A 19,061-nucleotide genomic window follows, 5' to 3' on the forward strand; every position below is an offset into this window, starting at 1 on the left:
CATGCTGATCAAGCCCTTTCAATGTCCAAGAAATTGACTGCTGTATGGTCAATGGAACTGTGTTTTTGCAATAGCATTTTCAAAAATTACAATATCTTATTCTGGGTATGTACCTAGCAATCTATACAACTTCTTTTCACTATACTCAAGGGCTTTCCATTGATGAAATGCTCATGTGACTATCTGGTTCCATTTAACAATAAGCTCTCTAACTGCATGCCCAGTCTCCCAGTTCTTGCAATTTCTCACAATCCTCTTGCAATTTAACTTTGAATAACTTTTTTTGTCATCTGCAAATGTGATCACCTTGCTTGTTCCCATTTCCAGGTCGTTTATAAATATATTAAAAAGCAGTAATCCAAGAACAGATCCCTGGGGCACTCCGGCAAATTTTACCATTCAGCCATACTCTGTTTTCTATCTTTTAAACCAGCTTGCAATCCACAAAAGGACACTGCCCTCTATTCCGTGACTTCGAATTTCCTAAGTTGTCTCTCATGAGGGGACTTTATCAAATATTTTCTGGAAATCCAGATATACTATATCAACTGGCTCACCTTTATCCACGTTTACATACACCCTCAAAAAAATGTAGCAAATTTGTGAGGCGAAGACTTCCCTTGGCTAAATCCATGTTGGCTTGTCCCCATTAAACTATACTTATCTATATGTTCTTTATGATAGTTTCTACAATTTTGCCTGGCACAGACTCACTGGTTTGTAATTTCCTGGATCACTACTTGATCCCTTTTTAAAAAATTAAGCATTATAGTGGCAACTCTCCAGTCTTCAGGTACCATAGATGATGATATTGATAGTTTACAAATTTCCAATAGCAGGGTCCGCAATTTTCATTCAGTTCTTTCAGGACTCTGGGATGTATACCATCTGGGTCTGGGTAATTTGTACTCTTTGGTTTGTCAATTTGCCATAGTACAATCTTCCAGGTTCAGTGACATTTGTTTCAGTTCCTCCAAATCACCACCTTCAAATATCATTTTTGTTCCTGGTCTGTGTTCCTGAGTTCCTTGCCTTCGTCACCCCCCATGTTCAGTTCCTAGTCTTCAGCCTTCAGTGTCCTTCTGCCTACCTGTGGCTGATCCCTGTTTCTCTACTTGCCACTCCATCCCATCTTCCCTTGGACAGATATCTGGTTTTAATCTTCAGCTTGACTCTCGACTCCGCCTGCCACTGACCACTGCCTGAATTCAGCCTACCCCTGGAGCATAACCTGCTACTTGACCACTTCGATGGATTTCCACTTCATCTGCAGAGGCCTGCACCTAAGTCCTGCTGGCCCTGGCACCCGAGGGCTCAACCTAAGGGGAACGAGAACTGTTTATAGGTGAAGCTCCAGTTGGGCCTCTGTCACAGTCAGCTCCACCAGCCGACAGTGGTGACCTTCAGGACTTCCGCCCCTTCAGGTTACGCCAACACTATCTAGGTCCAAGGGTCCCATGCCCACAACACAACAACTAGAAAGTCATTTAACATGGATTTTTCATCAGTTTATAATTTTTGCATGGCAAAGAGCACTTTGTTTACAGAATAATGTGAAGCCAAGAATCGGACTTGTGATATTCTCCACGTTATTTCCCCATAAACTCCTATGGGTAATAAAGCAAGTTTGCTTACTGTAAATTGGGTTCTTCATAGCAAGATAAATTAGCAATGACATAATGGATGATGTCATAAGACAGTTGCCGATTGGACCCCTCTGAGTTTAGTAGAGCTTTTACTCCACTACGCATGTGTAAGAGTTCCTATGCAAAGTGCTGCCTCATAAGCCCCCTTGGCTTATGACTCTCCAGGGAGGTGAGTGGGTACTAAGTATGGCTATTTCATCATGCTGTCTATAGTGAACACTGTTTATGGTAGGCAAACTCACTTTCCTCCACAAGCAGGGATGAAATAACCATGACACGTGGGGAGCCCCAAGCTTAGAATTACAGTGTGGAACACTCACTGAGAGAGTAACCCCTACTCCTCCATGGAGTGGTGGGCTACTAGGTGATAGATTATGCAAAACTGTCTGTTCAATTTGCTGTCTTTTTTTGAAAGAGTGGCTAGGAAGTAATGGGACATGAAGGTGTGCACAAATGACCAAGTCACAGCTTTCCAGATGTCATTGATGGAGACAGCTCTAAGATGAGCAATGAAAGTCGCCATGGCTCTCACTTGATGGGCTTTAACCTGAGTTTGGGATAAGCAGGCTAGATACTAAATAGCAATGTGCAATGCAGCTCGCTAGCCAATTCGACAGACTCCATTTATCACTGCCTTGTCCATTCTTAGGTCATAAGAAACAGAATTGTGATCCTTCCTAATGCAATTATTGAGTTCTTTGCAGTAAGCAAGTTAAAACCCTCTTACAGGTCAATGAATGAAGGGCTTTCTTACCCCTGTACATATGTGGATTTGGAAAATATGTCAGCAGACAATGGCCTGATTGATGGTTTAACACATACAACTTTTGGAAAGAACTTTGGATGAAGTGTGTTACACCACCTTATTGTGAAAACATTGTAGATAAGGTAAGAAACCAGAGCTTATACTTCACTTGTCCTTCTCACTGAAGTGATTGATACTAAAAATATTTTTCAGGTGAAGGAAATTCAGTGGAATAACAGTCCAAAAGTTCAAATGGATGCTTCATCAACTGTGGCAAAACATTGAGATCCCATGGAATTACAAGGTTTGAGACTGGGGGTTTCCTTTGTCAATCTTTTCATGAACTTTGAGACTGGTAGATGAATACAGGTTGCTACTGTCCACATAGGGGTGGTAAGCCACAATAATGCTTAGATGTATCTTCACAGAGTATGTACAGAGAGCTGAGGAAGACAAGGAGAATTGGGTATCAAATGAGAACCTTAGGGTAACAAGCAGATGGATCTACAATGACAACTAACACCATGTGAGAAATCTCTTCCACCTAAAAGCTTATGACTTCCTGGTTGATTGTTTCCTTCCAGAAATCAAGATATTGTCCCACTTCATTGACTAGGCCCATAGAGAGATAACAAGTGTTTAATCCCCATGCCATCAGGTTGAGATGATGTAGATTGGGATGATATAATTGGCCCCCTCCTGGTGAGAAACGACAGGATATACTGAGAGATGAATCAGACAGGAACATAGAAATGACTGCAGAAAAAGACCAATTGGCCCATCTAGTCTGCCCAGCAAGCTTCCACACTTATTTTCCCATACGTATCTGTTTCACCAACCACCAACTTCAGGACTCTTGTTGGTACTGTTTGATTCAAATTTCCTGCCATCCTCTGTCATTGATGCAGAGAGAGTAATGTTGGAGTTGCATCAAAGGTGAGCATAAGGCTTATGGTTAAGGGTTGTAACCGCACATCAAGCAAGTTACCCTGATGCTTGTTTACCAGATTGCACAGATCAATGCCTTGTTGGATGATGTCTGAATGTAAATCCTGTTTCCTCACGTCCCCATCCTCCCCCTACAGTTGAAGCAAGAGAGCAGCACTGTATATGTATTCAAGTGACAATTCAGGCTTAATTGGGTTTAGGGTAGTAACTGCCGTAATAAGCAAGCTACCCCCACAATTATTTGTTACCCAGATTGTGAAGTTCAGGTCATTTTTTGGTTGTTATCTGAATGGCAAATCTTCTTTCACATTTCCCTTTGCCGTTGAAGCAGAGAGCAATGTTGGGGTTGCATTAACCGTGCAGGGATTTTTTTTGAGTAAGGGTAGTAATCACCAGGTAGGTAGTTAACATTCCAGCAAGCCACCCCAATGGTTCTGCTCTTCATTCCCATCCTCTAGCCTTATGGTTCCACAGTGTTTTATCCCACGCCGCTTTGAATCTTGTCACAGATTTAGCCTTCACCACTTCCTCCGAAGGGCCATTCCAGGCATCCACCAACCCTCTCCGTGAAGAAATACTTCCTGACATTGTTCTGAGTCTTCCTCCCCTGGAGCTTCAAATCGTGACCCTAGTTCTAACTGATTTTTTTCCACTTGTCTGCCCACTTGTCTGGGCAGGCTGGAGCAATGAGTATCATTTTACAACTCGATCCTCGTATCATCTTCTGAATTGCTTTGGCTACTAATAGTAGCAGTGGAGACACATACAATAGACCAATATCCAAAATTGAGCAGAACAGCATCCAGTGCAAACCTGAACTTAATTGGAAGAATGGAGCATACATTCTCGATTTTCTGATTGATCTTTGATACAAAGATCTATGGATGGTTGACCCCATAGGTAGAATAGGCCGCCTGCCAATTTCTGATCCAATGACCACTTGTGAGGTTGGAAAAGTCTGCTAAGATGATCTACCAGGGCAATGTTCATGCAAAGTATGTCTCTTGAAGGCAAGCACCACGACAGCCCATGCTCAGACAGTGGATCCAGGAGCCTGTTCCACCTTGCTTATTTACATAAAACATGACTACTAGATTTTTGGTTTGAATTAGAATTCTTTTTCCTTTAGAAGGCAGGGCCGGTGCAAACAACTATGCAAACTGTACATTTGCATAGGTAGCAACTCTGGGTTGAGTGTGGGCAGAAGCACACAGCAGAGCCAAAAAGGCTTTATCCTGATACCCTAACTGTAGTTGCTGCTAAATAAGAGAGCCTTAGAATGTCCTGACTTCCTGCTGCTTTCCAATTGTTAGCTCACTCGTTTGTTAACACTTCTACTATGATTCTTCCAGTTTTGGCACTAATCAGCTGGAAGCGCTGTGTGCATAAGCCACTGGATTATATGGGGTGGCTGTGTGCCTCTCTCCCTTTTTGTAACTGAACATTCTGTTTTAGAGTGCCTGGAATTTTGGATGGGGAACCCCCACACCTCCCCTCTTTGTGTTTGTAGGTGTGCAGGCAGCGACTAAGTTTTGCATACTGGGTTTGGGCAGTGGCAGTAGTCAGAGAGAAGTGGTCATCTGCCCTCCTGCTCCTGTCTCTGCCCCACTTTGTGCAAAGCACTAAGCCCATGAGAAGCTGCTGCAGCCAGATATCTACACTGAGCAGCCAGATAGCTATGCTTCTCTCTCACTTCCAAGCCTCGAAAGTGTACAATAATACTTCCCCAGTGCATCATCCTTTCCACCTTTTCAGGTGGGACAGACAAGAGTTCTGAAATATTTATATTTTATGTATACAGGGCAGGAATGAAGAAAATCAACACAGTGATCATTAGCACAGGGCAGCTAAACAGGTAGCATTGGCCTTGATAGAAAGTGAGTGAACACCCACAGAGCAAAGCAAATTGCTCAGAGTACTAAGAGACTTACCAGATAGAGACATTCCATTGAAGATCACATCTCTTGAGTTTGAAACTTCCCTATATGTGCTCCACAGCCTCTGGTGGAGGTGTCCATTGCGAATGTCATGGTATGTGAAAGAGAGTTTGTAAGGGGAGCCCATTTTAAGGACACCCGGCATTAATCATTATCACAGGATTTAACAAGAGTTGTTGCAGTTGATCCAGTTGTAACTGAAGGGCCCACTGAAAAGGTCTCATATGAGGACCAGTGAGCTATACCACACAGACCATGGCTGCCATGTGATTGATGATTACTATCGATGAAAGAGCTGCAGCATATTTCCAATGAATGTTTTACACTAGGGCACAATAACGTTCTGCCTGCCTCTGGAAGGAATGCTCTTTCCCTGACCCAAGTTTATCCAGGCCCTATGAACTGGAATTTTTGCACTGGGACTAGGTTCAATTTGCTGAAGTTGATAATATATCCTAGGGACTATAGCAGTTGTATCATTTGACCTAGCATGGTTGTCAGGGGTGATGAGTCAGACGAACTGAACAAAATCACTGTGAACCTGGAAGATGTAGTAAGCCAGATTGAAGAGTAGCAAATCACCTGGACCGGATGGAACTAAAAAATGAAATTTCTGATCTATTAGTTAAAATTTGTAACCTATCATTAAAATCATCCATTGTACCTGAAGACTCGAGGGTGGCCAATGTAACCCCAATATGTAAAAAAGGCTCCAGGGGCGATCTGGGTAACTATAGACCAGTGAGCCTGACTTCAGTGCTGGGAAAAATAGTGGAAACTATTCTCAAGATCAAAATCGTAGAGCATATAGAAAGACATGATTTAATGGAACACAATCAACATGGATTTACCCAAGGGAAGTCTTGCCTTACAAATCTACTTCATTTTTTGGAAGGGGTTAATAAACATGTTGATAAAGGTGAACCGGTTGATGTAGTGTATTTGGATTTTCAGAAGGCGTTTGACAAAGTCCCTCATGAGAGGCTTCAACGAAAACTAAAAAGTCATGGGATAGGAGCGATGTCCTTTCATGTACTACAAACTGGTTAAAAGACAGGAAACAGAAAGTAGGATTAAATGGTCAATTTTCTCAGTGGAAAAGAGTAAACAGTGGCGTGCCTCAGGGATCTGTACTTGGACCGGTGCTTTTATATATATATATATATATAAATGATCTGGAAAGGATACGACGAGTGAGGTTATCAAATTTGCAGTTGATACAAAATTACTCAGAGTAGTTAAATCACAAGCAGACTGTGATACATTACAGGAGGACCTTGCAAGACTGGAAGATTGGGCATCCAAATGGCAGATGAAATTTAATGTGGACCAGTGCAAGGTGTTGCATATAGGGAATAACAACCCTTGCTGTAGTTACACGATGTTAGGTTCCATATTAGGAGCTACCATCCAGGAAAAAGATCTAGGCATCATAGTGGATAATACTTTAAAATCGTCGGCTCAGTGTGCTGCAGCAGTCAAAAAAGCAAACAGAATGTTAGGAATTATTAGGAAGGGAATGGTTAATAAAACGAAAATGTCATAATGCCTCTATATCGCTCCATGGTGAGACTGCTTCTTGATTACTATGTATAATTCTGGTCGCCGCATCTCAAAAAAGATATAGTTGTGATGGAGAAGGTACAGAGAAGGGCAACCAAAATGATAAGGGGATGGAACAGCTCCCCTATGAGGAAAAGGCTAAAGAGGTTAGCGCGGTTCAGCTTGGAGAAGAGACGGCTAAGGGGGGATATGATAGAGGTCTTTAAAGATCATGAGAGGTTCTTGAACGAGTAGATGTGACTTGGTATTTACACTTTCAAATAGTAGAAGAACTAGGGGGCATTCCATGAAGTTAGCAAGTAGCACATTTAAGACTAATCGGAGAAAGTTCTTTTTCACTCAACGCACAATTAAGCTCTGGAATTTGTTGCCAGAGGATGTGTTTAGTGCATTTAGTGTAGCTGGGTTCAAAAAAGGTTTGGATAAGTTCTTGGAGAAGTCCATTAATGGCTATTAATCAAATTTACTTAGGGAATAGCCACTGCTATTAATTGCATCAGTAGCATGGGATCTTCTTAGTGGTTGTGTAACTACCCGGGTTCTTGTGGCCTGGTTTGGCCTCTGTTGGAAACAGGATGCTGGGCTTGATGAACCCTTGTCTGACCCAGTATGGCAATTTTCTTATGTTCTTAAGAACCAGTCATTAAACAGTTGTCCAAATAGGGAAAATCGAATATGCATTGATAAGTTAGGGAAGCTAACCAAAGTGGTAGTGTGGTAATAAGAGATTTCAAATACCCCAATATTGACTGGGTAAATGTATCATCGGGACATGCTAGAGAGATAAAGTTCCTGGATGGAATAAATGACAGCTTTATGGAGCAATTGATTCAGGAACAGACAAGAGGGAGCAATTTTAAATCTAATTATCAGTGGAGAACAGGATTTGGTGAGAGAGGTAATGGTGGTGGGGCTGCTTGGCAACAGTGATCATAATATGATCAAATTTGAATTAATGACTGGAAGGGGAACAGTAAGCAAATACACGGCTCTCATGCTAAACTTTCAAAAGGGAAACGATAAAATAGAAAATAGTTAGAAAAAAACGAAAAGGAGCAGCTACAAAAGGAAAAAATTTCAAGAGGTGTGGTCATTATTAAAAAATAGCATCTAGAAGCACAGACCGATTATTCCACACATTAAGAAAGGTGGAAAGAAGGCAAACGATTACCGGCATGGTTACAAGGGGAGGTGAAAGAAGCTATTTTTAGCCAAAAGATCTTCATTCAAAAATTGGAAGAAGGATCCAACAGAAAGAAAATAGGATAATTCATAAGTGTTGGCAAGTTAAATGTAAGACATTGATAAGACAGGCTAAGAGAGAATTTGAAAAGAGGTTGGCCGTAGAGGCAAAAACTCACAGTAAAAACATTTAAAATATATCCGAAGCAGAAAGCCTGTGAGACAGTCAGTTGGACCGTTAGATGAGCGAGGGGTTAAAGGGGCACTTAGAGAAGATAGGCCATCTCGGAAAGATTAAATGATTTCTTTGCTTCGGTGTTTAATTAAGAGGATGTTGGGGAGGTACCCGTACCGGAGAAGGTTTTCATGGTTAATGATTCAGATGGACTGAACCAAATCATGATGACCTAGAAGATGTGGTAGGCCTGACTGACACAACTGAAGAGTAGTAAATCACCTGGACTGGGATGGTATACACCCCAGGGTTCTGAAGGAACTAAAAATGAAATTTCAGACCTATAAGTAAAATTTGTAACCTATCATTAAATCATCTATTGTACCTGAAGACTGGAGGGTGGTTAATGTAACCCCAATATTTAAAAAGGACTCCAGGGGCGATCCGGGACACTACAGAAAAGTTAGCCTGACTTCAGTGGCCCGGGAAAAATAGTGGAAAGTGTCCTAAATAATCAAAATCACAGAACATATAGAAGACATGGTTTAATGGAACAATGTCAAGCATGGCTTTACCCAAGGCAAGTCTTGGCCTCACAAAACTGCTTCACTTTTTTTGAAGGAGTTAATAAATATGTAGATAAAGGTGAACCGGTAGATGTAGTGTATTTGGATTTTCAGAAGCGTTTGACAAGGTTCCTCAAGAGAGTCCTTCTAGGAAAAGTAAAAGCGTCATGGGATAGGCGGCGATGTCCTTTCGTGGATTACAAACTGGCTAAAAGACAGGAAACAGAGAGTAGGATTAAATGGACAATTTTCTCAGTGGAAGGGAGTGGGACAGTGGAGTGCTTCAGGGATCTGTACTGGGACCCTTACTTTCAATATATTTATAAATGATCTGGAAAGAAATACGACAAAGTGAGGTAATCAAATTTGCAGATGATACAAAATTGGTTCAGAGTAGTTAAATCACAAGCAGATTGTGATAATATTGCAGGAAGACCTTGTGAGACTGGAAAATTGGGCATTAAAATGGCAAATGAATTTAATGTGGATAAGTGCAAGGTGATGCATATGGGGAAAAATAACCCATGCTATAGTTACAACAATGTTAGGTTCCATATTAGGAGCTACCACCAAGAAAGATCTAGGCGTCATAGTGAATAACACATTGAAATCGTCGGTTCATTGTGCTGCAGCAGTCAAAAATAAAACAATGTTGGGAATTATTAGAAAGGGAATGGTGAATAAAACAGAATGTCATAATGCCTCTTTTTTCGCTCCATGGTGAGACCGCACCTTAAATACCTCTGTACAATTCTGGTCACCGCATCTCAAAAAAGATATAGTTGCGATGGAGAAGTTACAGAGAAGGGCGACCAAAATGATAAAGGGAATGGAACAGCTCCTCTATGAGGAAAGACTAAAGAGTTTAGGACTTTTCAGCTTGAGGGGGGGATATGATAGAGGTGTTTAAAATCATGAGAGGTCTAGAATGGTAAATGTGAATCAGTTATTTACTCTTTCGGGTAACAGAAAGACTAGGGGGGCACTCCATAAAGTTAGCATGGTGGCACATTTAAAACTAATCAGAGAAAGTTCTTTTTCACTCACACTCACAATTAAACTCTGGAATTTGTTGCCAGAGGATGTGGTTAGTGCAATTAGTGTAGCTGTGTTTAAAAAAGGATTGGATAAGTTCTTGGAGGGAGAAGTCCATGACCTGCTATTAATTAAGTTGACTTAAGAAAATAGCCACTGCCATTACTAGCAACAGTAACATGGAACAGACTTAGTTTTGGGGTACTTGCCAGGTTCTTATGGCTTGGATTGATCACTGTTGAAACAGGATGCTGGGCTTGATGGACCCTTGGTCCTGACAGAAACGGCATGATCTTCTGTTTCTTAATCTCTGCATTTCATCCTTGTACTCTAAGCTCTGCTTCTGTTCCATAAGACTTCATATTGTCAACTTCTACATTCAGCTTACACAGTCAAGTGCTCCTGCTTGTTCTCCTTCCTGTGCTCCTGGATTTCTGGTTAGTTCCTGCTCCTTACCCTTTGTCAGACATCTTGCTCCTGGTTTGTGGCGGCTAACCCCGTTTTTCATGCCTCGCTGGCCACTAGTACCAATGGGCTCAACCTGAAGGGAAGGAGGCTGGCATAGATGGAAGCCCATCTACTGGTGACCTGGATTGATTCTCCTGAGATTAAGCTGCTCATTTCTGGGGCAACCTACAGACTACAACCATCATAGAAAGTGGTTGCTGTCGTTGAACCATAAGAAGTGGTAGGTGGTAATGCCAGAAAAGGTCTGACAGGGAGTCTTTGAAAGTACACCCTATTGTAATTATAAAGGATTGTCATCTACGAGGGCTGTAAAGGAACTGTTGTGATGGGTTGGACCACCACATTCTATTATTTGAGCAATCATTTCTCCGAGTTCTTGACTAAAAGATTGTCCCCCTGACAAGAGAGGTCCACTATCATCTCATGTACATTGTCTCAACTGCTAATTGTCTTCAGCCACGCCATCCGCTGGTTCCGATTGAGGCTGAAGAGGTATGTGAAACAGAAGTGATTTGTAGACAGAAAGAGAACATATCACATGCATTCTTCTGTATCCAATAATGGTTTGGGGGTAATAACCTTCAGTTGTAGAGAAAAGGCTTTAGTTTTTTTAATGCAGTCATGTGGATATTGCACCATATAACATTTGTGCGTAGAGATGACAGCAGTAAGCAAGGAGCTTTAAGAAAGCTCTCTTTGCAAATTGTCTAGTAGCCTATGGTCTTTACGTGGAGGTTAATGAATTCTAGTCTTTTTTCACACCTTTTTCACGTTGGATTAATGAGAGAGATGGATGACTCCAAACTCTTGTGACTTTTTAACTCTATACTTGAGATCCAGCTTCCTAGCTGTAGGAACACTGAAGACAAGCATTTCCCACATTCTCATCTGTAATAGGTTCAGAATGTTGTGGACTGGAAAAGCTGAGGATTCTGATGGGATGTCCAGAAATAGGAGTCCAAAGACTTCCGACTGGGCGTCTCACTCTTTGCGTGCATTAACACCCAGTGTCATTTACATCTTTCTATAAATTTTGAATGTGTCAGGTCCTCCAGGGGGTAGTGTATAATCAGGAAGATCCGGAAATGGGTCAGAAGATATTCATGTAGAATCTTTTTCTGAACTTAATGCGGTGGGCTCACTCATCCCGGACCCTAATGATGAATAAGTGAACAGTTTTACCCAGATGAGAAACACCCTGGTCAACCACCTCTGACCAACTTGACTCCGCTGCAATCGGGTGGGACAATGAAGAACCCCATAGCAAGGATTCTGATGTGTTCACACTGATAGACAAAACTGGAACTCTGGTTTGAGGGATTGCCACAGCAATGCTTGAGAGGAGAGGCTGGATAGTTCCTTCTGAGTCCTTAGTCAAAGAGGTAAAGAAAATTTTCACCATACCTGCAAATTGGTTAAGTGACTAATGTGTCCTATGATCTGGTGTGGGCAGTGGAATATCATCTTTGGAGACAAGAACAGGTTCTTGCATTTCAATGGGAGGACTGTTAAGAGGTGAGTGACACTATGGAACACACTAGATCCTGAGTCTCTAGTCTAAAGCCCTCCACTAGTAATCTTGGACAAGTGAAGGTTCTTGTAATTAGAGGGGGCAGAGGCACAGATCCCTTTCTGTACCAGATCTAGGATGACCAACATAAAGCTATGTAGGTAATGTCGCATGGCGACACCAGTCCAGAGCGCAATGCTTCAATTGCAGAAGAACCAAGACTGAGGTTCCGAAGGAGTCAAATGCCTCGAAGCCTTGGAAGTATGATGCTTCGATTGCTTTGAGAAGACTACCTTGAGCTATGCCCAAGAAACTGGTGTGGAGTGAGGCTACTTCATTGATGCATGCATCAGTTGCATCAGGACCATGTCTCAAAGTAATACTGATGCCATGCATTCTTGTGCTGTGCAATGGTCATGCGATGGTGAAACTAATGCACCATGTGGACGGTATTGATGCATCAAAAGGCACTGAAAGAGCACCGGCCATACACAGAGAACTTTGATGCATTGTGCCTCAACGTACCATGTGTCAAGTGTTCCAGTGTGTTGTAGGCATCTATACATCAAAGTGTGCCATGCATCGATAGTGACGATACACCATGCGCTTTGAGGATTTATGCTTCTTCGATGCAGGCTTTGATGGCCCCAAGTAGTGATGTTGCTTCTTTCCTCGATACAGGACAGCTTGCATTACATGAACCTGCAGCTTCAGGTGACTGACAGAGGAGTCTTTGAGGAGCTCCTACTCAACTTTTCTCCTGACGAGGCAGGAGAAAATCTCCAAGAGATTTTTACAGCTCCTTAATCCTGCACATTCTGGAAAGCTGAAAACACGGGAACATTCATCCACTGGCATAATTTGCCTGATCATGGTCCGGGCCAAGGTATTAATAGCAGAACTCATGATCACCGGTGAGGGATATTACTTTGCCACAAATGCAGCTGTTTGAATCCACTCACAGTAGGTTTCTTTTTTGCCAGACATGTTGAGGAAGCAAGTCCTGTGGTTTATTTTTTTATTTTTTATAGTAGCACTGAAAAGTGCTGTTGTGTTTGTGCTGCAGAGGCAGCAAGACAAAGAAGGTAAACAATGAAGAAATTAAAGAAAAAATGTATAAGTTTTAGGGAAAAAGATCTTGGGAGCCTGAGTACATGTCTGTGCTTGTGCTCAGATAAAAAATGAATGAGGAGGTTCATAAAACAATGCCCATGCAGGAACTCCCATACATGCTCAGCAGAACTAAAAGTCCATTTGGTGGTGCTTGGTTAACATCACCCACATCATGGTTAATTCAGTCTTCTTATTGACGGGAAAAAAGTGCAAAGATTTTGAATAGTATATTTTAATTTTTATTGAATTTATAATACATATAATTCAGAGAATCCACAATTGCATGAGGAAGGAGGTTGCTCAACAATGGACTGCAGCTACTGAAGTCTGTTTTATGAATTTGTTTTATAGTTGTACTGTGACTGAATTATGTGTTTCTGGAATATTTATGTAAAATTGTGTACATTACTTTGGGTAAATTGTTAATCTGGAAAGCAATTTATAATTATTAAATAAAAATAAATAAAAATCACTGCAGACTGAGCAATAATTTCAACACCATCAGAACCAACATATGCTAACAGCTGACAGACAAGATCATATTATTCACATACTAAGTTGACTTATGAGCCAGAGCATTATCTTATGCAGCCCTTAATCCCTGGGTTAGATAACCTGAATAAAATGTAACATCTTTTGAATAAATGATGTATTTATCTGTATCTTATAAAGAAAAAAAGTGGCAAATCTTTCAAGTTTTGCAGTGTTCACACCGTGATTAAACTTAAAACATGACAGCAATTTTCTGTTCCAAGTCTTAAGTTTTTCGCTGAATGTCCCATATCTTATTTTATCGATTTATATTCCACTTTTTGGCACTTCAAAGCAGATTACATTCAGGCACTGTAGGTATCTGGACAAATCATTCCTTTAAAATGGGAAATAATGTACTTTTCAACTTAGCCACCACTGCCATTTGAGGTTTGAAAGAAAATTAAGAAAAAAATTGTCAAAAATGTTATTTTATTTTCACAATTTATACGTCACTATCCACAGTTCTAGGCAGGTAACAAATTAATACAAATATACAAAAAATGAAATAAAATTAAAAACCCCATAAAAACAAATATGCATATTAAACAAGTAATAAAAGCAAATCATACTTATTAAAACCCTGAAATACTACATTAAAACAAACTAAACATTTCTGCTTAAAAAAATAAAAGAAGAAGTTTTGACATGCTTATGTAAAAACCCAAGGAGGCCATATTTATTTACACAATTTATATCCCACTCTATCCAAAGTTCTAGGCATGATGGAGGCAGACATTTTATCTAGATTTTCTTGAAAAAAAGTGTATAATCTTTACCGTGTAGTAAAACAACTCTGTTCCAGCCTATCAGATTGCTATCCACATTTTTGTCAGAAAACAGCAAGGTTGTCGTCACATAGTCAAGCAGCTAGTTAAAACAAAGGAAATAGTTAAACATACAGTAAGTCATCGTTCCTACCAATTAACCCTTTTCCACATAGGTTTAGCTTTATTAATTTAATGAATCAGTTTACTACAAGTAATCAAAATGATTTACAATGAAATACACAAATTATTAACAAAGATTAGACATACAAAACATCACAAAATTTGAGCTTCTGAGAATGTAAAATAATATAGAAACATAGAAACACCTCTACCAAACTAGAATTCTCCCCCTTAAAATATGAACAACTTCAATTAGCCCTCATCTACGCCCCACCAGGAACCTTAGAATCAGACCCCTCTCCTTTGATTGAGCTTATAGCCAAACATATTAACGCCGACAAACCCGCAATAATCCTTGGAGACTTTAACCTGCATGTGGACGCATCTCCACAATCCATCAACTGCGTAACAGTTCTCTCTTCACTCAGTCACTTGGGTTTCACTCAAATTGTCAACAGCCCCACCCACAAGGCAGGCCATACATTGGACCTCATCTTCATTAATGATAGCTGTACCATCAACTCCAATCCCACCTGCTCTCCTGTTCCCTGGTCAGACCACAGGGTCATCTATGCCACTCTTAAGATCAAGAATCCACCACCTCAAACCTCAAACCTCGACCAAATCCACCATCCATTTCAGGAAACCATGTTCACTAGACCTACTCAGAGAAAAGATTTCCGAGGCACTAAATCAACTAGACCTCACAGACGCAACCACCTCATGGATTAATCTCAACAATAAAATTGCGGATCAAATCTGCCCAACCTCAACCAAAACCATACAACCCACATTGGATAATAGAAAACCTTGGTTTACCCCTGAACTTAAATCCCTCAAGCAAACACTAAGAAATAAAGAACAGAGTTGGAGAAAAAATCCGACCACTTCGTCACATGCTATCTACAAATCCCTTCTCAATACTTACAGGAACGCCATCCTTAGAACAAAGAAAGACTTCTATGCAAAAAAAATCCACAACTTCATTTTTGACTCAAAGGCACTTTTCTCTTACGTCTCTTCACTAACCAAACCATCTCCTCCCACTATCCCAGACCACCAAGCACTCAACAAAGCCAACGAACTCGCCAATTATTTCAAGACAAAAATCACCAACCTTACCTATTCCCTCACAACCAACAGCCTCCCCCCAACACACCATCTCATAACCCTGCCTCAACAAAACACTAGTCTCGAGTCATTCGAGCCCACCACCTCACTGGAGATAGAAAATATCCTCAAGAAACTCAAACCATCCTCCCACCCATCAGACCCATTACCAACAAATCTGCTCATCACCATTCCTAACACCATCTCAAAACCAATTTCTGATATTATTAACACATCATTCGCTCAAGGTCTAGTACCTAACCAGTTAAAATTGGCAATCCTCAAACCACTGCTAAAAAAACCAAACGCCTCTCCATCGGACCCAGCTAACTTTCGACCAATTGCGAACTTACCTCTCATTGCCAAATTGATGGAGAAAATTGTCAACAAGCAACTGTCAGAATATCTGGAAGATCATAACATTCTGTCCCCGACTTAGTATGACTTCCGTAAATTCCTAAACACCGAATCGCTCTTACTATCACTCACAGACACCATCCTCGTTAACCTGGAGAAAAAACAATCCTGCTTGTTCTTCTAGATCTGTCTGCAGCTTTTGACACAGTAAAACACACTATACTTATAGACCAACTAGCCAACATAGGCATCAAAGGCTCAGCTCTCAGCCAAGAGATAGGGAGGTTACACCACTTATCCAGATCCAGAAAGATTTGTTTTATCAGAGGGGTATAATTTAATTGAAAAAGGTCCAATGGGTGAGCTGAAAGGTGGATGCCAAGATACTTGAGAGTTTTGGAGGTCCAACGGAACGGGTTGCTGTGCCTATAGTTTAACTAAGTCAGGCCTGCAGGTTAAATTTAGGATCTCGGATTTCTCCCAGTTCACCTTAAAGCCTGACACCCCGCTAAACTGCTCAATATCTTTTTCTATAGCCGTAAGTGAATCATGCGGATTCGTCAGGGAGAACATGATATCATCAGCGAACAAAGTGATTTTGAATATATGCTGAGAAAAGGTAAAACCCGAAATTGCTTTATCATCTCTAATGGTGGTAGCCAATGGTTCTAGAAAGATAGCAAAGAGAAGGGGAGACAACGGACACCCCTGTTGCGTTCAGCGACCTACTTGAAACCAGTCTGAATAACCTCCGATGATTTTAAGGCACGCTTGTGGATTCGTATAAAGACCCATTACCCAAGAACAAAAGCTAGGTCCAAATCCCATTTTCTTCAAAACACAGAAAAGAAATGGTCAATGAACCAAATCAAATGCTTTTTCAGCATTGATAGAGAGAAATATAGAGTCAGCTTTATGTTCGTGGGCCCACCACATCATATTGATCAGTTTGCGTATGTTATCTCCCGCTAACCTACCAGGCATAAAGCCAGCCTGGTCCTGATGGATTAGATCGGTTAAGTAGTTACTTAGGCAGTCCGCTAAGATTTTTGCCAGAAGCTTGAGGTCCAGGTTCAATAATGAGATGGGCCTATAAGACCCGCAAACAGTGGGATCCCTCCCTGGTTTTGGCAAAATCGTTATCCCAGCGAGATTAGAATTAGGTGCCAGAGAGCCCTCTGTTCTTAAGTAATTAAAGACTTTCTGCAAATAGGCAACTATGTATGGGGCAAACAATTTATAGAATTTTGCAGTAAGACCGTCAGATCCAGGTGACTTCCCGGGTTTTAGTGTCTTAATAGAATTGAGTATTTCAACCATGGTAATCTCCGCATCTAATATAGCTTGAGCTTCTGATGACAAACTAGGTAAGTTGACCCCCCTCCAGATATTGCTCGATTCTTTCCGGTGAGATGGACCCGTTTGGGGAATACAAAGTACTATAGAAATTCAGGAATCGTTTACGAAGGTCATTATTGGTTAAGAGCTCCCCCGTCTCAGTTTTAATCTTAGCAATTGTATTTTGATAAGAGACCTGCTTTAATTTGCGGGCTAAATGACGCCCAGCTTTATTGCCCCCTTCAAAGTATTCCTGTTTAACAATGTGCATGAGATGTACCATCTTGGCTGACTCTAATCTCCGTAAGTCACCTCATGCTTTAGATAAGAGGATCCATATTTTTTGTGCTCCCGTGGCTTGGTGTTCTTTACTAATTCTCAAAATTTTGTGTCTCAGTTCTGTGGCCGCTTGTGCATCTCTTTTTTTTTTTTTAAATAACATAAGTGGCCCTAGAAATGAATATGCCTCTCAAAAACGCCTTTAAGGATTCCCAAACTATCGGGGGTGCCACCTCTCCAGTATCATTCAAGCTAAAGTAGTCAGTTATTTGTGTTATTAGAGTGGCTGTAAACAGAGATTCGTTTAGCCTCCAGATCCGGGACCCTTTGTCATATTGCGGGAAGTTTATATCAAGTGAAATGGCCGCATGGTCTGTCCATGCCACAGGACTAATATCTGGTTTGGTAATGTGATTAAATATCTCTATCATCAATTAAGAAGTAATCTATTCTGGAATGCGATTGGTGGGATGACGAGAAGTATGTATAGGATCTGGATGTGGGGTGGTGTGACCTCCAGACATCTATTAATTGCCAATCATCCATTAAAGATTTCAAGGTTTTCCTGTGTATTGGTGCCGTAGCTGAACATCCTCTCGATGTGTCCAGCACAGGCACTCGCGTCAGATTAAAGTCCCCTCCCACTATCAGTTTCCCTTTACTATGCATCAGTATCACTTGGTTCAGGAAAACAATATGCACACCCCTGTGTATTTTGCTAATTTGGGCAGGGCGCAAAGAAATGATATGGAAATTGGTTTGATTTCAAGAGTGATTCATGCCTGTTCTTCAAATGAGTTTCTTGGGCAAAAATAATATCTGCCTTCAGCACTCCAAGTTCTTTATAGAAGGATTGTCGTTTGAATGGCGAATTAAGTCCCTTGACATTGAGGGAAATTATACGGAATGTGGCTTGTTAATAGTATAGTATGGAACTTCCCCAGTCCCTGGAATATCCTCAGAGCCGCCGGGCATAGTTCACTCTGTATCAATTCTTGACCTAAACAAGAAATCCCAACCCGACCGAAACTAGACTAGCTAACTCCCTCAAGTCGGCTATAATGCCAATCGTTAATAACAAACCACTGAAGGACACACTACCCCCTCAACTCCAATACGACAATCAAACGGAGCAAAAACCACAAACCGTAACTTACCTGAGAACCAGCAAACTCACCCAAACATTACAAAACAATCAATATCTGCAAATCAGACAAACAAGCAAGCGAAACGCAACACCTGTAACCAAAACACCAAGAAACAATTTCGACCCAACACCCCACGAAACAATACTATCCAAAAACAGAACTACTTCAACAACCCCTACACCACACCAGACGTAACACCACCACTCCCTCACACAAATTAACCCCCCAAATCTGAGATCTGAAAAAACCATACCCAACTCCAATTCAAAGATGGCTTCAACTCCCAACACGATTCCTCTTGAAAGACACAGATATCTGATCAATATCCCCCTCAAGAAATCTATAAAAAAACATGATCTATCTCACTTTCTTCCTCATAAACGCTCATGCCCTAACCAAAAAATTCATGCTCATATCAGACATTATACAGGAAAAAAACCCTGACTTCATTGCCGTAACCAAAACCTGGTTTAAAAATACCGACCATGTAATCACAAACCAACTAAACAACAATGCATAC

At 41.0% G+C, this 19,061-nt stretch overlaps 1 protein-coding gene across 1 annotated transcript in view; it reads right to left on the minus strand.

The window, feature by feature from the left end:
• The window catches only part of TRIP13 (thyroid hormone receptor interactor 13), a 193,184-nt gene that overhangs the window by 131,510 nt on the left and 42,613 nt on the right, over positions 1-19,061 (minus strand). The window contains 1 exon segment of the mRNA XM_029589932.1: positions 14,199-14,289. Coding sequence (XP_029445792.1) covers positions 14,199-14,289 — 91 coding nt within the window.

The sequence above is a fragment of the Rhinatrema bivittatum genome, chromosome 2 (assembly GCF_901001135.1).
Source record: "Rhinatrema bivittatum chromosome 2, aRhiBiv1.1, whole genome shotgun sequence".
Taxonomy (NCBI): Eukaryota; Metazoa; Chordata; class Amphibia; order Gymnophiona; family Rhinatrematidae; genus Rhinatrema; species Rhinatrema bivittatum.